The sequence below is a fragment of the Triturus cristatus genome, chromosome 10 (genome assembly GCF_964204655.1).
Source record: "Triturus cristatus chromosome 10, aTriCri1.1, whole genome shotgun sequence".
In the NCBI taxonomy this organism is placed as follows: Eukaryota; Metazoa; Chordata; class Amphibia; order Caudata; family Salamandridae; genus Triturus; species Triturus cristatus.
In genome coordinates this window covers 812,731,257-812,755,433 of record NC_140593.1, presented here as the reverse complement: position 1 = coordinate 812,755,433, position 24,177 = coordinate 812,731,257, and the positions used below count along the sequence as shown (strand labels likewise).

The 24,177-nt window shown below is 43.0% G+C and overlaps 1 protein-coding gene across 2 annotated transcripts in view; it reads right to left on the bottom strand.

Moving 5' to 3' along the window:
* The window catches only part of XPO6 (exportin 6), a 626,381-nt gene that overhangs the window by 405,378 nt on the left and 196,826 nt on the right, over nucleotides 1–24,177 (bottom strand). For both annotated transcript variants that reach the window (XM_085628383.1, XM_085628384.1), the window contains exon 6: nucleotides 4,321–4,398. In XM_085628383.1, coding sequence (XP_085484509.1) covers nucleotides 4,321–4,398 — 78 coding nt within the window. The remainder of the gene's footprint in view (nucleotides 1–4,320; nucleotides 4,399–24,177) is intronic.

The window sequence follows — 24,177 nt, the reverse complement described above, 5'->3', positions numbered from 1 at the left end:
GTTCGGCAGTGGCGGTGTTCCTTGATGCCACCAAGGTATTTGATTCCGTTGAGTGGGATTACCCAATAGGCACTTTGGGGTACATGGGGATGCCCCCAGTTGTTTTTAGGCTGGGTGGAGCTACTATACAAGCAGCCGCCCGCCACTGTACTGTTGAATGGAGCCCGATCCAATAATTTTGCTATTTCTAGGGGCACTAGGTAGGGTTGCCCCCTGTCTCCCATTCTGTTTGCCTTAGCGATCGAGCCCTTAGCTGCAAAGATCCGGCAATATCACAAAAAACAGGCGTTCGTATATCCCTCTCGGCAGTTGATAATATCGCTTTATGCAGATGGTCACATTATACATAAAAAGGCATCAAGAAAATCTTAACCCTGTTTTACGAGAAATAACTAAATTTAGCGTCATTTCTGGAATACAGATGAATTGGGCCAAGTCCGCGATCTTCCCCTTAGCAGACTTGACTATACCGCATCCCTTAGACTACCCCCTGGTCTGAAAGTGTGACAAAGTTAAATACCTGGGAATACGCATTACCAGGGACAGAGACGCTCTCATGTGTAGTAATTACGGGACTGCGATAGACAGCGACAGATACCATCACTCGGTGGCTGCACCTACCCCTCTCGATGGCGGGAGGATCTCGCTGGTAAAGATGGTCCTCTTACCTAAATTTTTATACCTATTCATTAATATTCCATATAATCCTGGGAGGTTCTTTTTCAAAACATTAACCACACAAATCACTCGACTTATTTGGGGAGGAATACAGGCGTGTCTCAGCCTTGCAACGTTAATGCTGCCCTACAGTCAGGGGAGGTTTGATGTCCCCAATTTCAAATACTATTATTGTGCCCAAGCGCTCTTTGCAGCCTACTGGTTTCACCCGCCTCCATTTATTACACTTGGCTGTGGAGGATGGATATATGGCCCCTGTCCCACCCTCGGGATAACTATTCACGGCGGGAAAGGACCGTGAGCATGACCCGTCCACGGTTGACTGCACTAAAACAGCCTGGAGAAAGATCGCCGCCCGACTAGAAGCCCCAATGATGTATTCCCCAAGAATGCCACTGAAGCGTCATCCCTTATTACAGCTCACTTACGAAGGGTTATGCCTGCGATAACTAGATAGTCTCCAATACACTACCTGGGGGGACCTATATATAGGAGGCACCTTTTGTTCTAGGGAGCAATTCTTTGGCACCCACAACCCCACTACCATGGATCTCTTCCTGTATATAAAACTCCGGCAGAGTGTGAAAGCGGTCACTCCATCATTCCCTACGGAGCCACCTACCTTACCACCGCTACATGCGTTATTTCAACCTCGACCCCCCCAAACACGTCATCTCACCACTGTACAAGCACATTCAAAATGCAACACCTCCCCACGCTCCACTCGCTTGGGCAGAATGGGATAGGGACCTGGAAGTACTCCTCACGGACGAACAGTGGGAATTTAGCTGCAAACAGACCAAAACACTTACAGCTAGCAGCCGGTTGCGACTCATTCATTATAAATTCCTACACAGGCTATACTATACACCCGCTAAACTCCACAAATTCAAATTACGGGAAGATGACAGATGCATCAGATGTGGAGGGGGCAGAATTTCTTCATTTAGCATGGCAGTGTCCGCAAATATTAGACTATTGGTCGCAAGTGTTTGAAGGTATGTCACATATGATCAGCATACCGCTGCAGCGACCCCATTGGTGGCACTGCTGGGTTGCACCCAAGATATAGTTACTGTACATAAGAAGTACCTTGCATTAGGCTTCCTCATAGCAAAATGTTGAATAGCCTGTAAATGGGGACGAGGCCGCGCTCCTAAGTTCAAGGACTGGATACAAGATTGGTCCACTTGACAGGAGAAGTCGTTATGTTATGCTGAGCTCCTTCCTCTGTCGTCGAGGCCAAAGAACATATGGGGTCCTCTGACTGCATACCTATAGCGCAAGAGGCTGACGCTGATAAGGACCAGGAGGAGGAAGGGGTCAGGGATAGGGATGGAGGGGTGGGAGATCCGGATTGGGTGGGGGGAGGAGTGGCTGTCCATATGGGGGGGGGGGGGGGGGGGGGGGGGGGGAGGGGGTTGCACCTAGAAACAGGCTGCAGAGGAAGAGTTTGGGACAAGTATGGGCGCTCCCCACAGGGGACTCAGGTCACAAGGGGGCACAGCCAGTTTGTTGGTATCTGGGCTGGGGTGCACCGGTGAAGAATAGGAAGGTTGGCTGGGCTCTGGCCGTCCTAAGGCAATGTGGTTGTCTGTCTCACCGGTTGAGGGTGCAAAATCAGGACAGCTGGGCCACTCTTGAAGTGGGTCTCTGTTGGGCTGATGTCCCTCAATGGCTGCTCGATCTTGTTGCAGTAGTAGTCCAGATTGAACTCTCACAGGCTCCGTTTGCTGCAAGGGGTCCAGTACGCCGGATATTGGTCCTGTGCGGCTCCAGTTGGTCCTGGTGTCCTCTCACGTTGTGGGGTGACAGATCACAGGAGCACATGGTCCTCTTCCTGGGAAGATGCTGCTTTTGGCTGGCCGGGGAAGAGCAACTAGGGAAACTGGACTGAGCTTTCGGTGCCTATGCACTGCAGGGGAGTAGCTCCTCTACTCCAAGGGAGATTGCTTGCAAATTGCGAAGGGCTGTCGGTCTCCCCGGGTTCTTGGAAGCTGTTCAGCTTCAGGACGAGTTGCAGGTCATGACTGTCTAGTGGCGCAGGCAGGGGCCACTGCAACCCTTCAGTTCTCCCTTTTCTCGCGGCTCTTCCTGGTCCTCTTTTTCTGGATCCACGAATCTGAGTTCCGGGTGTCAGGGGTGCCATTTAAATACTCGATTTATGGGCGTTAAGAGGAATGACCGGTAGTAGTCCACAGGTTACTTATCTTTAGGGTGTCTTCACTCTCTATATGACCACTTCTGTGGGAAATGGGCATAACCCTGAACCAGAGAGCCTAATCCTGACAAAACTAAGATGATGGAATTCTAAAATTTGTGTTCACATCAGGTAGCCCACCTTAGGGGTGGTACTATTCTGAAAGGGGCACATGCGTCTCGACTAGCTAATTTTCCTGCCTGGCCTGGTACCAAATGGGCCCGGGGCTGGGGGTGGCATTTCCTCTGTCTGGGGAAGCCTTGGGTTGCATATCAAAGGTGGCAGAGGCCTTTGAACACTTCTGCCTTGATATGCTGATCTCTTAGCCTTCCTGCTTGGAGGAGGTGACAACACCTACGTTCGGAGCAGGCATCGTTTCTGTCCTCAGTGAGCACAGGCTCTCACCTGCAGGGGGTCAGAAACATGGCACACTGGTCTACATCAGCAGCCTAACCACTAGCAGTTGGTAGATTTTCAGGGGGAACCTCTAAGGTGTCCTCTGGGTGCATGAGCTGGAAGAAGTGTGGGTTTATTAATACAAGATGTTTGATATCAAACATCTCTAGTTTCAGTGAAGCCATCATGTAGCTGGTGAACTCGTAAACACCAGTGTCCAGCACATGCTCTCAAAAGGGCTTCCCTTTTCACTTGTAATATATCTAAGAATCGACTTAGACATCACAGGGGCATATCTGCTCATGCAGATATATCCACACATGCAGTATTTAGTGCACCCTGCCTTACGGCTTTAAGGCCTGCTAAAGGGGTGACTTACCTATACTGCATGCAATGTCTGTAGGCATGGCAGACAGGAGGTGTGCCATGTTGACTCTTCATGGTTCTCTGCACCATGGCACACAGCCTGCAATGCAGTTTGCATGTTGGTGCCGAGGGGGTCCCTTAGGGTGGCACAATATATGCTTCAGCCCCTAGGGACCCCTATAGCCTCATTGCCCTAGGTACCGGGGAATCCATTACTAGGGACCTACAGGAGGTGCTAAAGTTATTGGCAGTTGTGTGGGGGGGGGGGGGTGGGGGGGGGAACAATAGTACAGTTTCAGGGAAGGAGATCTGGCACGGGGGAACTAGATAGCAGGAACCCAGTGCACTTCTGTCAAAATTGCATCAGACACCAGGCAAAAAGTGGGTGCGACCATGTCAAAAAGGGGCACTTTCCTACAATGAGCTCAAGCACTAAGATTCACCTACCATACACACATACGTATACAGACAGGCACTTAAACAGTAGTCTATATTTCATAGCAATGTGAGCGTTTGATTTGCCATGGTATACAGTATATTTACAAAACCTCAAGATTCTTCAGTTACAAAGAGCACTAATTACACACATTTGTGAAGCTTTGGCCTCACATTATGCAGCAATATGGAAAACATATGAAAACATCTAGCTCATACAAAAGAGTACACTAATGCTTACATACCATTGTCTCCAGAGGTAGGAGAAGGAGGTGGAGTAGCAGCAGTCACACTGTTCTTATCCCAAATGGTCTCCAGAATACCTACCAAGAAACAGTGGTGAAGTGAGACAGGCACGTGTAACACCAGCAGTAATATAAACTTACAATCAGCCAACAGGTGGTAAAAATGTAATTCACAATATGGCAGCAAAATCCCTTCAATGTTACATTTGGAGCATTGAATTTCAGTATTCACATTGAAAAACTTGATTTTTTAAAGGAATGAATTGGGGATTTGGTTTACTTGGGCCCATATATATGGTACTTTTATGTATTAAGAGAAACTGATAGTATTTGGAACTACATTTTAAGATAGCGGCCATAGGGCTTTTTCTATATGAAGGTCTGTGTTTTGATACTATGTTTATAACACGCAGTTATCATGCAACAATGATCTCCACATGATACAAATAACTTAAGACATTAAAATAAGCTGTTCTGAAATGTGTTCTGGTGCAGGAAAGGCCTGGTATGGCAGTTTGGGCTGGACTGCTCGCACTGGAGCAGGGTCAAGGCTGATTGGCATATGGCTGGGTCCAAACTGAGGTGGCACAGTGGGAGGAAAATGATATATTGGGATGTGACCCCTCCCCCCAAACCATGGCCATTGGCTGAGTAATTCAAGAATTCCATCCGTAACCTTGTTGTTGGTGCAACTGTTGTCCTAAGTGCAATAGGTATGCCCATACATGGGTCCCAAGCTCACTGTGCCACTGGAACCAAGCTAAAACTGGCCTATGAGACCCAATCAGAACTAAACTGGTACTGGGTTGTTGTTTCCTGGTCAGGGAAGACATGGCCTAGAGTTCGAGTTGAACTGCTCCTATTTGCTGGGTCCAAACTGAGGTGACATGGTTTGCAAAATAACAATGGACAGGGATGCGGTCCGAGTGGCCGAGATCAGTAAAACAGCTGACTATTTGTCATGTACTCTATTCAGATACGATACAAAATGGGGGGATTGATTCAATAAGGGTAACGGAGGCCGGAATCAGTTTATACCTATATACAAATATTTGCCTCTGAACCCATAGATCACCACAATGTTTTGTCAATCAGTCCTTTTTATTGACTGAGAATAACAATCTTATTTTTCTTTTTTACATATGCTTTAAACAGAGTTAGCTCTTCATCATTAGACTTCCTTTTATCTTACATTATTCACACATTTATCCTGTACATAATATTTACACATTTCGACAAAGACATAAACATAAAACAAATACTATAACGTTTGTGCAAATTTAAATCTCCACTGATTATGTATCTTCGTAATACAGTACGAAATTGTCCAACTATTTACATCTTAGGGACCTTAAACGAAGTGGTCCTCAATTTCCTTAGTCTTTTTAGGTCCTAAGCAGGGTCAGAAACACTCGTTCTAATATTTTTATAAGATAACCTTACAAATGTTATGTTTCCTATTTTGGGGAAGCAATGAAACTTTATTGACTTTCCCTCTGTGTTCTGGTTCTCTGCTTGTCTGTTGCCTACGCGTTTCGACCTTCGTGTGTGGACCTGTGCGTTCTTGGTAAGGTCTTCCTCAGGGCTTGTAATGTTGTTGAGTGGACATCTTTCTCCTGTATGGGTGACAGTGTATCTTATTTACAGTGTGCGTTCTTAATAGAGCGTCTTAGTAAAGAGTCACATAAAGTGAACTTACGTACCGTAGTTCCTACTGTGCAAATTTATCTTGAAATGGTGGTATTCGTTATCCTGTGGGAATATATGTGTCTTTGTTAGGGCATAGTTGTCTGAATAGGCTTCTACCATCTTCATAGCATTACATGTCAAGTTTCTGTTATTATATATACATGTAGACCTACCCGGGTGTAATCCGAGTTGAAGGGGATGCTGCTTCGATTCGGTTCTGGCTTCCGCTCTATCTGTTCCTATAGTTTCTGTTAACTATCGGAGTGTATTAGAGAGAGACGTTTGTTTTAGTGGTTGCTCTAAATGCAACTCATTTCAGCGTTATTGGCATACATTTAAAACGTGCTTCGGTACCTCCACCTGCTATGTGGGAAACGGGGGTCTAATTGTTTGCTGCGTGCGAGGGATACTTAGTTTCTTAAGGTGATAACCATCCGTTGTTTGTATGGTGGACGAATTCTTTCTTTAGAGTGATTAGGGTCCTGCACCATGCTTTTAACAATAGAACGTGCTGTGACAGTGCTGACTGGGGTTCTTGTTCTAATTTCCTGTGCGTAAACCTTCGTCCCACACCCTTTTAGTGGTGTTAGTCTTTAAAACTAGTTCGGTGGTCCATTAGAACTTACTTTTCCAGAGAGAGGGGATCTTCAACTTTCATTTTCTCGCCACTCGCTTTCTCCGCGTCCTCGCCGTTGTGGAGTTTCTGGTGTTTCCGTGTTCGCTTCTTTTGATTGGTTTAGCGTGACGTACCGGCGTCCGACTTCATGACGTTCCTATTGCACGGGTTTTGATTCAAGCCCTTCACTGGTTCGTCCTTGTTGATGGCCTCGCGTCAGTGTTGCTATGGAGATGGGTTTTTTTTTATGAAGTTTTGCTGACGGACTCTTAGTAATAAAGTTTTATTGGCGTACTCTTGGTTTTGACGGACATGCTCATTAATTCGATTTTTTGACTTGAAGGCAAGTTGATATTGTCTTCAATCATACAGAGCTTCTTGGCACATTCGATAGATTTAATTGTGTATGTGTGATGCTATGCCGGTGTTTCTGGCTTGTCTTGACCGTGACCATGTTTTAAATACACATAGTACTTCGAGGATAAGCTCAGAACATTGAGGCATGGAAGAGTGAAAATGTTCTAAAATATACTTCCGAGTTCTGTCATTTCATTCAAACCATTTACAATTGTTCCCAAGAGCATGATAGCTTTGGCTTCTGTCTTGGAGAGGCGAGATTCTGTATTATTTCCTTTTATATGGTGCAATACTGTCCATTTCATATCATTAGGACCATGATTTCTTTCAATACAATGTGCAACCATGGGTGCATTGGGTGTCCTACATCTGATTCGTGATCTGTGTTGGGAGATCCTGTTTTTAACAGCTTGGGAAGTTTTTCCAATATATGCTAATGAGCACGGGCACACCACACAGTATATAACATTGTGGGTGTTGCAGTTTGTGAAGTTTTCATGGTTAATGAACTTGGTGCCATATGTGAATTTCGTGCCTTCGATGGTGCTTTCGCATGAGGTACAGTTCCCACATTTTCTGTGTCCTTTAATTGGTGGCAGTGACCACATAGTTCGTAAAGTGGTTTCTGATTTTGGCATGGTTGTATTGGCACGTACTAGCTTCTCTTTTATGCTCGTGTTTTTTTTCAAAGCAAATATGGGTGTTTGTTTGAATGGTGGCAGATCCTGGACTGTGTTCCAATTTTTTCGGATGATTTTCTGTATTTCATTCGTACATCCTGAGAATGTTGTAACACAAACCAGTGGTATATCTGCCTTCTTGTCTTTTGGAGTGAGAAGAGACTCACGGGGAGTATACCAAGCTCTTTTCAATGCTTTTTTCAGAAGTTTTTTCGGATAATTTCGTCTTTTCAGTTTTTCAAGAAGTTCTGTCGCGTTCTTGAAGTAATCTTCTTGCTTTGAACAGTTACGCCTTATCCTTAAGAATTGGCTAAACGGTAAATTCTCGCGTAGATTACGTTGGTGGAAACTTGAAAAGTGTAAAAAAGTGTTTCTGTCTGTTTCTTTTGTGAATAGTGTGGTATACAGATGACCACCTTCGTGTTTAACCAGAATGTCGAGAAAATTCATCTCATTTTTGTTAGAATTCATGGTGAATTGAATATTTTGATTTCTATCACTGAGCCATGTCACAAATGTGCCGAGTTCTTCTTCGTTCCCTCTCCACAGCATGAACACGTCGTCGATATATCGACGCCAGATTTTAATGTGTCCATCGTGGGGGTTGTTATTGTAAATCCACCTATCTTCGAATAGGGCCATAAACATTATAGCCATTTCCGGCGCAAAGGGACAACCCATGGCTGTACCCATAGTTTGCAGGAATTGTGTGTCATTGAATGTAAAAAAATTATGTTTTAAACATATTTCTGCTAGCTGTAATATCGAAGAGGTGGGTACAATGTGCGGTCTGGGTCGTTTTTCAAGGAAGACTTCTAGAGCTTCAATGCCGTCTGATTGTGGGATATTTGAGTACAGACTCACAATGTCCAATGTCACCAATATTTCATTGTCTTCGTCAAAAGGTTGATTTTCCAAGATATTGATTGCTTGCATGGTATCTTTTAAATAGCTAGGGGTGTCCCATATAAGGGGTTTGAGGAAGGTGTCCACATATTTTGCAGGTCGTTCTAAAATGGAATTAACCCCCGAGATTATGGGTCTTCCCGGAGGATTCCGTGGGTCCTTATGTATCTTTGGGAGGACATACATCATTGGAGTCCTCGGGTTCTCATTGATAAGGAATTGCGATTCTTTTTTAGAGAGCCATCCTTCTTCAGTTCCGGTTTTTACAATGGACATCAATTTCACTTTTATTTTTTGATTCCAGTCTTCGTCAGTTCTCCTGTAGTATTTCTCATCGGCTAGTTGACGTAGTACTTCTTGTTCATAATTCTCTCTGGGCCAGATCACTATTCCTCCTCCCTTGTCTGCAGGCTTAATTATCAAGCTTTTGTTTTTGGATAGATTATCTAGAGCCTGCTGTTGATCTTTCGTAAGGTTCCATTTCATAAAGACTTTCTTTTTATCCAGATTGTCTATGTCTCTAAGTATGGTGCAGGACCCTAATCACTCTAAAGAAAGAATTCGTCCACCATACAAACAACGGATGGTTATCACCTTAAGAAACTAAGTATCCCTCGCACGCAGCAAACAATTAGACCCCCGTTTCCCACATAGCAGGTGGAGGTACCGAAGCACGTTTTAAATGTATGCCAATAACGCTGAAATGAGTTGCATTTAGAGCAACCACTAAAACAAACGTCTCTCTCTAATACACTCCGATAGTTAACAGAAACTATAGGAACAGATAGAGCGGAAGCCAGAACCGAATCGAAGCAGCATCCCCTTCAACTCGGATTACACCCGGGTAGGTCTACATGTATATATAATAACAGAAACTTGACATGTAATGCTATGAAGATGGTAGAAGCCTATTCAGACAACTATGCCCTAACAAAGACACATATATTCCCACAGGATAACGAATACCACCATTTCAAGATAAATTTGCACAGTAGGAACTACGGTACGTAAGTTCACTTTGTGACTCTTTACTAAGACGCTCTATTAAGAACGCACACTGTAAATAAGATACACTGTCACCCATACAGGAGAAAGATGTCCACTCAACAACATTACAAGCCCTGAGGAAGACCTTACCAAGAACGCACAGGTCCACACACGAAGGTCGAAACGCGTAGGCAACAGACAAGCAGAGAACCAGAACACAGAGGGAAAGTCAATAAAGTTTCATTGCTTCCCCAAAATAGGAAACATAACATTTGTAAGGTTATCTTATAAAAATATTAGAACGAGTGTTTCTGACCCTGCTTAGGACCTAAAAAGACTAAGGAAATTGAGGACCACTTCGTTTAAGGTCCCTAAGATGTAAATAGTTGGACAATTTCGTACTGTATTACGAAGATACATAATCAGTGGAGATTTAAATTTGCACAAACGTTATAGTATTTGTTTTATGTTTATGTCTTTGTCGAAATGTGTAAATATTATGTACAGGATAAATGTGTGAATAATGTAAGATAAAAGGAAGTCTAATGATGAAGAGCTAATTCTGTTTAAAGCATATGTACAAAATAAGATTGTTATTCTCAGTCAATAAAAAGGACTGATTGACAAAACATTGTGGTGATCTATGGGTTCAGAGGCAAATATTTGTATATAGGTATAAACTGATTCCGGCCTCGGTTACCCTTATTGAATCAATCCCCCCATTTTGTATCTAACGATAGAGTAGGCACCAGGCCTACGAGGGACTAGCAAGAGGTTTTCCCGTCAGAGTACAAGAAGGTCTCTACGCTAGGTTAAGGACCTTAGCGTTTCTTTAAAAAAAACAGACACTGAGTTCCCCTTCATCGAGACACATCACATTATCCTTATTTCACTCTGTATGCAAAGAAACTTACGTACCATCCATAAGACTTCACTCAACATAAAGGAAACATACCCTCCACCTGGCCAAACTACAAATGTCAGAACTCAAAACTCTTAGTATAAGGGAGGAAGATATTGAAGAACTCTTAAAACGTCCATCAACACTAAATGTAGGAAGTACCACCTCCACAAACTTCGGTCAACAATCTGAATTAGAAAAAATAACAAGGTTGAAGAAAAAACAAATAAGGACTGCCCTGCATGGAGAAGTATTACTGGAACATCTAAGGGCAGGCACAATACCAGCAGGCCTACAAGTAAGAAATATTCCAGTGATATTCACTGATTTACCGGAATACTTGGAGGGATTCAGCCACATCGGAACTAAATGTTCCAGAGATTGGATGTACCACTCAATTAAGACTGCTGAACGTCTTAGTCTTCAAGAACTCGAACTGATTAAAGAATTGGAGGAAGCTCTACTTAGTAATACAGCACTTGAAAATGCACAATCATTACTAACAAAGCTGGAAAAAGAAAACGAGATCTTCAAAAAAAACACTGAAGACCAAAAACGACAAAAACTTCAAAAAGATATAACGAACTTTTCCAAAAAAAACACGTATCCGTATTTGGACAAAGAATACTACAAGCTCCCGCAAAACACAGGAGCATTAAAAACATACGGAGGAAGAAGTAGGAGACGTTTTTTGACATTCTCAGACCCATCTTCATCAGGTAGTTCAAGTGAAAACGAAGCCAGTTCAAGCAACAACAGCAATCAACAAAGAACCAACTACCAACCGGCTCCTTTTTTAGGCAGAGGAAACAGCCGACCCAGAGGCCGTCCACGCACAAGCAGATGGCAGAACTCACGCTCCAATCAATACCAAGGGGAAATTACCACCAGAAGGAATGTCTATCGCTGGTAACAACAACAAACAAAGACAAAGATGAAGAAAAAGATTGTATTTACAATCTAACTATGAGTTATCAACAAATGAAATAAATGTTTTGCAGAAGGGTCTTTCTTTCATCCCTACAGTGAGGCCTGATTTGAATCAAACGAAATTGGAAATAATACAACTATTCCGGAAAATGAGACTAAAAATTTTCTTCCAGAAGAGAATGGAGACGCCTCCACGTAACCCCTCTGGTTTACAAAATCCATCTACCTTCTTTCCCAACACAACAAACATGCCGGTAGAATTGCTATCTTTCGAAAAGAATGTACTTAGAGACATAGACAATCTGGATAAAAAGAAAGTCTTTATGAAATGGAACCTTACGAAAGATCAACAGCAGGCTCTAGATAATCTATCCAAAAACAAAAGCTTGATAATTAAGCCTGCAGACAAGGGAGGAGGAATAGTGATTTGGCCCAGAGAGAATTATGAACAAGAAGTACTACGTCAACTAGCCGATGAGAAATACTACAGGAGAACTGACGAAGACTGGAATCAAAAAATAAAAGTGAAATTGATGTCCATTGTAAAAACCGGAACTGAAGAAGGATGGCTCTCTAAAAAAGAATCGCAATTCCTTATCAATGAGAACCCGAGGACTCCAATGATGTATGTCCTCCCAAAGATACATAAGGACCCACGGAATCCTCCGGGAAGACCCATAATCTCGGGGGTCAATTCCATTTTAGAACGACCTGCAAAATATGTGGACACCTTCCTCAAACCCCTTATATGGGACACCCCTAGCTATTTAAAAGATACCATGCAAGCAATCAATATCTTGGAAAATCAACCTTTTGACGAAGACAATGAAATATTGGTGACATTGGACATTGTGAGTCTGTACTCAAATATCCCACAATCAGATGGCATTGAAGCTCTAGAAGTCTTCCTTGAAAAACGACCCAGACCGCACATTGTACCCACCTCTTCGATATTACAGCTAGCAGAAATATGTTTAAAACATAATTTTTTTACATTCAATGACACACAATTCCTGCAAACTATGGGTACAGCCATGGGTTGTCCCTTTGCGCCGGAAATGGCTATAATGTTTATGGCCCTATTCGAAGATAGGTGGATTTACAATAACAACCCCCACGATGGACACATTAAAATCTGGCGTCGATATATCGACGACGTGTTCATGCTGTGGAGAGGGAACGAAGAAGAACTCGCCACATTTGTGACATGGCTCAATGATAGAAATCAAAATATTCAATTCACCATGAATTCCAACAAAAATGAGATGAATTTTCTCGACATTCTGGTTAAACACGAAGGTGGTCATCTGTATACCACACTATTCACAAAAGAAACAGACAAACACTTTTTTACACTTTTCAAGTTTCCACCAACGTAATCTACGCGAGAATTTACCGTTTAGCCAATTCTTAAGGATAAGGCGTAACTGTTCAAAGCAAGAAGATTACTTCAAGAACGCGACAGAACTTCTTGAAAAACTGAAAAGACGAAATTATCCGAAAAAACTTCTGAAAAAAGCATTGAAAAGAGCTTGGTATACTCCCCGTGAGTCTCTTCTCACTCCAAAAGACAAGAAGGCAGATATACCACTGGTTTGTGTTACAACATTCTCAGGATGTACGAATGAAATACAGAAAATCATCCAAAAAAATTGGAACACAGTCAAGGATCTGCCACCATTCAAACAAACACCCATATTTGCTTTGAAAAAAAACACGAGCATAAAAGAGAAGCTAGTACGTGCCAATACAACCATGCCAAAATCAGAAACCACTTTACGAACTATGTGGTCACTGCCACCAATTAAAGGACACAGAAAATGTGGGAACTGTACCTCATGCGAAAGCACCATCGAAGGCACGAAATTCACATATGGCACCAAGTTCATTAACCATGAAAACTTCACAAACTGCAACACCCACAATGTTATATACTGTGTGGTGTGCCCGTGCTCATTAGCATATATTGGAAAAACTTCCCAAGCTGTTAAAAACAGGATCTCCCAACACAGATCACGAATCAGATGTAGGACACCCAATGCACCCATGGTTGCACATTGTATTGAAAGAAATCATGGTCCTAATGATATGAAATGGACAGTATTGCACCATATAAAAGGAAATAATACAGAATCTCGCCTCTCCAAGACAGAAGCCAAAACTATCATGCTCTTGGGAACAATTGTAAATGGTTTGAATGAAATGACAGAACTCGGAAGTATATTTTAGAACATTTTCACTCTTCCATGCCTCAATGTTCCGAGCTTATCCTCGAAGTACTATGTGTATTTAAAACATGGTCACGGTCAAGACAAGCCAGAAACACCGGCATAGCATCACACATACACAATTAAATCTATCGAATGTGCCAAGAAGCTCTGTATGATTGAAGACAATATCAACTTGCCTTCAAGTCAAAAAATCGAATTAATGAGCATGTCCGTCAAAACCAAGAGTACGCCAATAAAACTTTATTACTAAGAGTCCGTCAGCAAAACTTCATCAAAAAAAACCCATCTCCATAGCAACACTGACGCGAGGCCATCAACAAGGACGAACCAGTGAAGGGCTTGAATCAAAACCCGTGCAATAGGAACGTCATGACGTCGGACGCCGGTACGTCACGCTAAACCAATCAAAAGAAGCGAACACGGAAACACCAGAAACTCCACAACGGCGAGGACGCGGAGAAAGCGAGTGGCGAGAAAATGAAAGTTGAAGATCCCCTCTCTCTGGAAAAGTAAGTTCTAATGGACCACCGAACTAGTTTTAAAGACTAACACCACTAAAAGGGTGTGGGACGAAGGTTTACGCACAGGAAATTAGAACAAGAACCCCAGTCAGCACTGTCACAGCACGTTCTATTGTTAAAAGCATGGTGCAGGACCCTAATCACTCTAAAGAAAGAATTCGTCCACCATACAAACAACGGATGGTTATCACCTTAAGAAACTAAGTATCCCTCGCACGCAGCAAACAATTAGACCCCCGTTTCCCACATAGCAGGTGGAGGTACCGAAGCACGTTTTAAATGTATGCCAATAACGCTGAAATGAGTTGCATTTAGAGCAACCACTAAAACAAACGTCTCTCTCTAATACACTCCGATAGTTAACAGAAACTATAGGAACAGATAGAGCGGAAGCCAGAACCGAATCGAAGCAGCATCCCCTTCAACTCGGATTACACCCGGGTAGGTCTACATGTATATATAATAACAGAAACTTGACATGTAATGCTATGAAGATGGTAGAAGCCTATTCAGACAACTATGCCCTAACAAAGACACATATATTCCCACAGGATAACGAATACCACCATTTCAAGATAAATTTGCACAGTAGGAACTACGGTACGTAAGTTCACTTTATGTGACTCTTTACTAAGACGCTCTATTAAGAACGCACACTGTAAATAAGATACACTGTCACCCATACAGGAGAAAGATGTCCACTCAACAACATTACAAGCCCTGAGGAAGACCTTACCAAGAACGCACAGGTCCACACACGAAGGTCGAAACGCGTAGGCAACAGACAAGCAGAGAACCAGAACACAGAGGGAAAGTCAATAAAGTTTCATTGCTTCCCCAAAATAGGAAACATAACATTTGTAAGGTTATCTTATAAAAATATTAGAACGAGTGTTTCTGACCCCGCTTAGGACCTAAAAAGACTAAGGAAATTGAGGACCACTTCGTTTAAGGTCCCTAAGATGTAAATAGTTGGACAATTTCGTACTGTGTTACGAAGATACATAATCAGTGGAGATTTAAATTTGCACAAACGTTATAGTATTTGTTTTATGTTTATGTCTTTGTCGAAATGTGTAAATATTATGTACAGGATAAATGTGTGAATAATGTAAGATAAAAGGAAGTCTAATGATGAAGAGCTAACTCTGTTTAAAGCATATGTAAAAAAGAAAAATAAGATTGTTATTCTCAGTCAATAAAAAGGACTGATTGACAAAACATTGTGGTGATCTATGGGTTCAGAGGCAAATATTTGTATATAGCTCTATTCAGATATGACAAAAATAAGTGAGGGCGTTGTTAAAGGTGGAGTTTTGTGTGGACCACAAGAAGCTTGAATATTTACCACAGAGGTAAGATTTGAGGAGGTAGGTCTTGAGGACTTTCCTGAAAGATAGGATGTTGTGGCTGCGTCTTAGGGAAAGAAGTAGGGAATTCTGCTCCAAAAAAGGAGTGCTAAAGCGAACTTACATTTAGATGGCGCTAAAATTAAGGCGGTCTTGCTTATAGAGAGTCTTATTTCTCCAGACAGTGTGAGAAGGTTGGTTAAGCAGGTAGGTCTATTAAGAGAGGCTTTGAAGGAGATGCAGCCTAACTTGAACTTAGTTTGCGCTGTGAGTGGTAGCCAATTGAGGTCTCTAAAAATTTGAAATATATGTTGAATCTTTTTTCCTCCAACAAGATTCTGGAATGGGAATGGAAGATGGCTTTTGGCAGAACCACTGTTGAAATGGAAAATCCTGCTAGGATGGCATTAACTGTGTCAATTCTTGAGATGGCCAAGGTGTGGGATGCTAATCTTAGCTGGTCAGAGGAGGGATGATGTTTAATTTTCTTAAATTGGTGGAGGTATAAATTGTCAGATTGTCAGCACAAGTGAAGGAAAAAAGTCAATAAGTCAGCACAAAGTCTGGCATAAAACTGACCAATTCACTGTGTATCTCGGAGCACACCAGGAAGAAGCGGAACCAGCTTAGAACCAACCCGAGATCCTTTCTAAATTCTAGGGTTTTGAGGTGTCTTATTAACATTAGTTAACACTTCTTTTTCTTTTATGCTATGGTGCACAGTCATAATGCTATTCTCCCTTTGTGCCTGGTCGGGAATCCATACACACATTAACGCTTTTTCTGGTGGATAATCTATCTAATCACAAATTCCTCACCTTTAGAGAATATTCTCCAGACATTACACTGGATCAGGAAACTTTCTGCAATTCTGCATGCCGCCATGAGGCATTGTACCACCCTGAAGAGGACGAAGTTGAGCCTCAAATAAGCGCCACTCTTGCACACAGATGTTAGTTTCTTGCTTGACTCTTTCCGCGTCTGACCACGACACTATCTTCGGTACCAGTGTGCAGATTCATGACTTTTTAGATGTTAAAATACAGTCACTCCAAAACAAAAAAGGGAGATGGGAGGGTGGTGAGGAATCTGCGGTTAGATAGACCATCCAGTACAACAAAAAAAGGTACAAAGTTCCTCTGGTCGGAGAGAGAAGGAAGAGTTAGATTATCATGTGTAAGGGGAGGGGGGAGGGGGAAGACCCTTAGTTGGAACTAGGGCTCTCACACACCCAGCAAGCTAGGTGTCATGCTTCATCATTTGAGCCTGCCCCTCGTCAGGTCGGCGCTGCAATTCCTGACGGGCTCCCACGAATGGGGCTCTTTGGCGGGGATCTTTTGTTCCTGCCGTAGGGTGCTGTGGGGATAAGGGGCCCTAGAAAATGTAGATGTGAAGAAAATGTGTAAAATAGGTACTGTTGGTCCACAGATAAGGTTTATTTACATGGTGAACAGCCTAATTAAAACCAAAATAAATTGAGGTGGGTATAAGCACTAGTGATTATGCAACTAGTTATGTATGCCCTACACTCACAAAGATCAACATGTTTCGTGCCTTGGTAGCCAAAACAATGGTCATGGCACTTCTTCAGGATCAAGAAATAGAACTATCTACAAAAAAGGTTAGTGTAAATATCACATACCTAACAGGTGCTTGAAAGTAACCTATGAAAAGGGAATGAAAAAAGAAAAGAAAACACATGACAATATACAATACAGTGGAGTGCACTCACAAGATGAAATCTACTCAGGTCATGAAGAGGCAACCAGTTTCGTACACTCGAGTGGGTGGACGAAGATCATGCATAATGGGAATTAAAAAGGCGGTGATGTAGTCAAAGGAACGCAATAAAAAGGTGAAAAAGTGGAAGACTCACCTATCCTGCTAACAAGAGAATCTTGCAGCAGTGACCGGCGGAGAAAAGGACTCCAATATGGGTCCTAAGAATAAAAATGATTCATTATTAGTGCAATGAGTGTGGCCCAAGCTATGGGTTCTGTTATAAGAAGGTCCCCCGGAATGCCATCTTGGCCTGCTGCCTTCTTCGGGGTTAGATGTCTTATGGCCACTGCAATCTCAGAAGGCACATATGGATTCTCAAGCGAAGATACAAGGGGGGCCCGATTGGCTGGGTCGCAAAGAAGAGAATTAGGTGCATCTTGGCCACCGTAAATTATTGAGAAATGGGAATACCATTGTTGGCTGGTAATGTGGTTAGCCATTAAGGGCCTATTAAAATTTCTGGCCTTGTTGATCAAATCCCAAAACAGTGAACCATTTTTCATTTTAGATGCATTTTTAAGGTCCTGCCAATGCTGTTCCTCCCACTCTTTTTTAGCCCGAGCTTGTTCATTCACGTACTCCCTCCTAGCTATTCTAACTAGTGGTTGGTTCTTATTACGGAGGGCAGCATTTAGCTCACGCCTTTTTGCCCGGCACTTTGTAGAGTACCAGGCATTACTGGGTTTAGGAGCTTTTATTTTAGAGCTCCGGGTCAAAAATAATTTGCCAATTTCTTCAATTGCATTAGTATATATCCGTGGGAAAAGCGATTCCTGGACCACCCCTATCCCCATGGTTAAAGTCTCCAGCTCGCTAATCAGCCCATCAATGTGCGTCTTAATCTTTGCCAATTTATCTGGGTGAGAGGCAACCTTATCCCATTTCAGTCTTCGGTTACCGTCATAAGGAGTCACCTCCTTTGTAGTCTTCGATTGGGTTGGGTTGGGGCCACCTTTTAAATTTCTCCACCTTAACGACAAACATAAAGGATTGTGGTCACTATCCTGTGAAGGGAACACCTCCATGTCGATTAAATCACACCACATAGTTACGTCCAGTAAGATATAATCAATTCTGGACGGGCTATTAAGTCTGTTAAACGTCATTGCCCCGTCCCGATCAGAAGGGGCTCTGGCGTTTACTGCTCTTAAATTATAATCCACAGTGAGGGCGTTAATCTGTAATGCTTTAGCGGACCAATTTTCAATCGGGGGTTGTACCAATGCGGGGATAGACCAGCTAGCGTCGTCCTCCTCTATACCCAGGGGGTCATCCTCACTTAAAGGTTCGAATGTACAAGCCTTTGAACCCCTGGCTGTGATGGTCACCTTGGCTGCACACTTTACCACCCATGGTAGTAGTGCGAGGTGTTGTTTTGCCCTGACTTTCCTTGGCTCCTCTCACCCCCACGGGTACATGGTTTGACCTCCTATTTTTTCGCACCGCATTAGCATCAGTTACGCGGTCCTTGACACTCTAATCATTTTTATTCTTAGGACCCATATTGGAGTCCTTTTCTCCGCTGGTCACTGCTGCAAGATTCTCTTGTTAGCAGGATAGGTGAGTCTTCCACTTTTTCACCTTTTTATTGCGTTCCTTTGACTACATCACCGCCTTTTTAATTCCCATTATGCATGATCTTCGTCCACCCACTCGAGTGTACGAAACTGGTTGCCTCTTCAGATCTGAGTCGATTTCATCTTGTGAGTGCACTCCATTGTATTGTATACTGTCATGTGTTTTCTTTTCTCATTCCCTTTTCATAGGTTACTTTCAAGCACCTGTTAGGTATGTGATATTTACACTAACCTTTTTTGTAGATAGTTCTATTTCTTGATCCTGAAGAAGTGCCATGACCATTGTTTTGGCTACCAAGGCACGAAACATGTTGATCTTTGTGAGTGTAGGGCATACATAACTAGTTGCATAATCACTAGTGCTTATACCCACCTCAATTTATTTTGGTTTTAATTAGGCTGTTCACCATGTAAATAAACCTTATCTGTGGACCAACAGTACCTATTTTACACATTTTCTTCACATCTACATTTTCTAGGGCCCCTTACCCCCACAGCACCCTACGGCAGGAACAAAAGATCCCCGCCAAAGAGCCCCATTCGTGGGAGCCCGTCAGGAATTGCAGCGCCGACCTGACGAGGGGCAGGCTCAAATGATGAAGCATGACACCTAGCTTGCTGGGTGTGTGAGAGCCCTAGTTCCAACTAAGGGTCTTCCCCCTCCCCCCTCCCCTTACACATGATAATCTAACTCTTCCTTCTCTCTCCGACCAGAGGAACTTTGTACCTTTTTTTGTTGTACTAGTTAATAGGGCATGTACACTGGACCTCATTAATCTTACCCTCTTGTCCCCTTTTTTGCTGAGACATAGACCATCCACCATAAATAGTCTTCACAAAGGTATGTAAATTGTTCTTCCAATGGATACTTCTATCTGCAGAGTCCTCAAATTAGTATCAATACCAAAGCAGTAGCTCACAAAGGTATAGAATCTGTGTAGTGGACTGAAACTAAAAATGCCCTGCAGGATTGAAAGGGCAAAATGCCCATCTCATCGGACCTGGCTGTCAAGACAGTAGTGCTTCATGAACGTATGCACTGACACCCCTGTCATAGCCTGGTAAATGTCAAGGACAGGCACTCGTGTACTAACGCGATGTTAGCAGCCTTAGCCCTTGTGCCTCAAAACAGACTTCAGATAAGCAGAGAGTCTACACCTTCTATCTTAGCATAATGGTGTAAGAGATTTATACATATGGGTATCAAAGATGGCGCCTGGTCATACTACTACTTTTTGCGTGTGCCTGGTCAGAACTTGCTTTTTTGACCAGTACAGACATTAATGGAGTGAACTATCTATCTTGACATAGTACTTTTCTTCACAGTCTTACTTTTCTTAGTCCCAGAGGACCCAACAAAAAGCTGGATGCCCAACCCAATGGTCCTGGATACCATCGATGCAAAAGCTGCCAGCTCTTTTGGAGTCAAATCGATGGATCCTCTCCTCCACTTTCGAGTGGCGAGGAAGGGCAAATTAAGGGAGAGTGATGGAATACCCAAAGCATAAGAGGCGAGTTTAGGCAAGAAGGTCACCCGCGTTCACAGCAATAGCTTGTATGGAAAAAGAGTAATGTACGGCTTTTACACTGGCAGTGCCTAAAGTTCACTCACGCAATGAGCTGATGTGATTACAATGACGAAGTCAGTCTTCAAGGTCAAAAAAGGCAATAAGCAGCTGGGCAATGATTCAAAGGGCATAAACATGAGAAATGACAAGTCTGAGTAAAGGTTTCACTACTGCTTCACAAATTGTTTGGGAGGAAACACATGGCCAAACCTGTAATAAACTACTTGACAACAGGTGATTTAAACAAGGGCGTTTGGTTTGGCAAACACAAAAGGCCGAAAAGGCAGACGAGTAATCTTACATCATGCCAACAGCAACGCCAACACAAACTTGACATTCAACAACTTAGCTTGTAAGTGGTCGGACATTTAGTCCACACAACGCCGCAAATCTCTCCCAACACCTAGCGTAAATGGACTTTGCCGAAGAACGCCTGACAATAAGGTTAACAGCCAACATTTCAGATGGCAGATTAAATGCAGTGAGCTGTGGCCCCTCAATCTTCATGCATGGAGGTGTAGGCAGGCTCAGGTGAAGGACCCTACCATAGTTATGCTCCCCAACCTAGGCCTAAGTAGCAAAGCAACCTTTTACCTACATTTGTCCTACTCTGCTCTGCATAACGGTTCTAGCACTGACCTTTTACCCAGTTATGTGCTGAATAGATGTCGATTGGTTTCCTTGAAACCAGCCTCTTTTATTATGCATGAGGATGCTTAGTGAAATCCCTTGCACATGACGTACATAACAGGATTAACATATACAAAAGTCATAGCTATCTTCATCTTAGGGCAACAGAGCTACTTTGCATAGTTACAATTATTGATTTAGGCTCATTTACATATTCATACTCACAACATATTGATTGTGGTAGGAACCCCGAGGCTACCTGTGGGGTATAAAAGAAGCACACCCTCACTAGGTAACAAGAGGAGATGCTTTCACACCGACAAAAGACACTGAGGTCCCTGCACACTGAAGCTTCAACACCCAGTGGTCTGACATCCCTTGCGGGGTGGTTGTCAAACTCGTGACCAAGACGGGGTCCATCATTCTCTCCCATCAAGTAATGGGATTGGCTCTTTCCTAGGGGATTCTTGGCTTTACACCCACATACATGCTAGATAAACTTAAGTAGGGTCTGCATTGTAGGAGTACGCTGTCATGTTTATATCCCTACATTCACTGTTTTAGCACCATGGTAGAACTCTACCTTCAGTTTACTCTGCTGGTGCTTGTAATCTTTTACATTTGCTTCGGTCTAATGATTGTCGCAGCAAACATGTTTTATACCCAATGTTTATTCTGTGCATCTCTCAAACTAAGAGAGCATGATTGACTGAGCGAAAAGTACTGTACTGTTTCCACGATCACTGAACGATCAAGGGATGTTAGCCTTGGCATCTTTTGGCGTGTTTTCCCTGAGTTTTTGCTTTCTGACCTCCCGGTTTTGACTCCGTTTTTGCTGGCGTAGTGTTTCTGCGAACTTCTCACTGCCGATCGGTGGTAAAGTGCAAGTGCTCCTGTGGTAAATTGTGTTATGGATAGATGTTTCCATGATTGGATATTTGATTTACTTGCTAGTCCCTAGTAAAGTGCACTGAGTGTGCCAAGGCCTGTAAATCAAATGCTACTAGTGGGCCTGCAGCACTGATTGTGCCACCCACGTGAGTAGCCCTGAAAAGGTAACTCAGACCCGCCATTGCGGAGTCTGCGCGCAGATTGTAACTGCCATGTCGACTTGGCCAGTGCACACACTTTAGTCAAAAACAACCCCCTTTGGGTAAGTTCACACACAAATAAATCCACACTTGCAATAGGAACCTTAAGTCACCAATATAAAGCCAATGAACAATGGAATAAAGAAATCCAGTGACAAATACAATTCTAAATAAACAATACAAATGTAATTAGCACATTTATATGCGTTGCAATATACAGTGTTTACTCTTGATAAAACGTACATTGAAAATTCATCATAAACGATTTTTAACAACTCATATGGAGACCAATATGGTCGATACAGTAAAAAAAAAAACATACAAACAAAATAATATTTTATAACAGCAGCAATTGAAATTGGGAGAACAGGTAGGTAAATAATTCCTAATCACAGAAAGAACTACTAAATCTCGCATAGATCAAATGTTATATTTTGGGGAAATTGTTCGTCTTTTCATATTAACAGTTGTCCACATAGATTTACAGTAGGCTTTCCTTTATCAGTGCATCGACGCGTTTCAGTGGGCACTACATTTTGACCATCACCTTCTTCAGGAAAGAATAACTCCCAAATGTTTAAAACGGATTCTCAATCGTGTTAAAAAAAAATTGGGCTCCATTAGCCTTAGTTAAAACCTGATGGGGGAAATTCCTCTTTTTCTTACTCCTACACGAATCTCAAATGTAGTGTCAGAACTAGTACCAGACCGCGACTCGCTTCAGGATTCCACAAATGTTCAGGTATGGTTAAAATTAATGTTTAGATATGACCCGTACCTACAATTGTATGGCCCACGTGCAGGGCAGTAATGGCTCGTTACTTCTCTCAAATCCAGTACTCCCCAGCTACCTAAAAGGATTAAAAAGTCTCTTCTATTGTGCTCATATCCACTTTACAGAATCACGTGGGTCATTCGGGTATAGCAGTCCAGTACCGATCTCTGTATCTTGTAAAACGACACACTGGGTATACGCCTCCGTGCACACACTTGCCAGTCCCTCACCTTCCCTTTTTTTTTTTGCAGAGTTTTATACAGCGCAAACTTGACCCGAATCCAATCAGGTATCAGAGCGCTTTACATAGCACCAGTTACGTTACATGAGGACACACTTTTTTTTTTGTTAGGCACGGGGAGATTAAGTGATTTTCACAGGATGTTTAGCGTCGTTACCGAGACTAACCCAGTTCCCCCAGGTCCGAGGTTAAACGCCCTAACCGTTAGGCCAACTCATCTCCACTACATGTCAGCCACTCCTAAGGTAGGCTCAAGGTACCCCTGTGGGCCGGGTGCAGTGTATGTGAAAGGTAGGACATGCCCTGGTGTGTGTGTGTGGCATGTCCTGATGGTGAATTATGGCCAATTTCGTTTTTAGGTCTCGCCTAGCGTTGCAGCGCATGCGTTGCTCGCTGGGCGAGACCTAAAGTGAGAGAGGAGATTTCATAAGGTGACTTGAAGCCCCGCACATCATTTTCATTGGGTCGCGTCAGCATTTATGCTAAATGCTGGCTTCCTATTGAAAAGGATGCTTTTGGGCCACTGCCCTTTCTCCCTTTCGTCCGGCCCATCCGGATTGGGTCGTCTGCTTCAAGGCTGTCGCGAAGCAGTCTCTTAGCTTCAGTGGGGGGGAAGGGGGGGCATCTGTTTCTAATTAGGGCCATCCGTTTCTAATTAGTTAATCGCTTGTTGAACAAGATCTCCATCCATTCTCTGGGATTAGATCTGTGAGTGAACTGCTCGCTCGTTCTGTTCTCTGTGGCTGGGGCTCGTGTCTGGAATCGTCATTCTACTCAGGGGTAGTCTGCACTCCGCCTCGTCTCTTTTGCTCCTACTTCGGTGTGAAGCAGTATCGGGAATCATTCTGTTTCCAAGTGGTCATCTCCTCGGTTTTCGTTGTGCCGCGCAGCAAGTAATTGACAGAAGCGCGAGGTGTTTGCGTTAACAGAATTGGGTTCTGATTTTCAGTTCAGAAAGAGGTGTCTTACCATTTTAACCCACATAAGCACCGTCTATATATTTATGGAAATGACGCATTATTATTT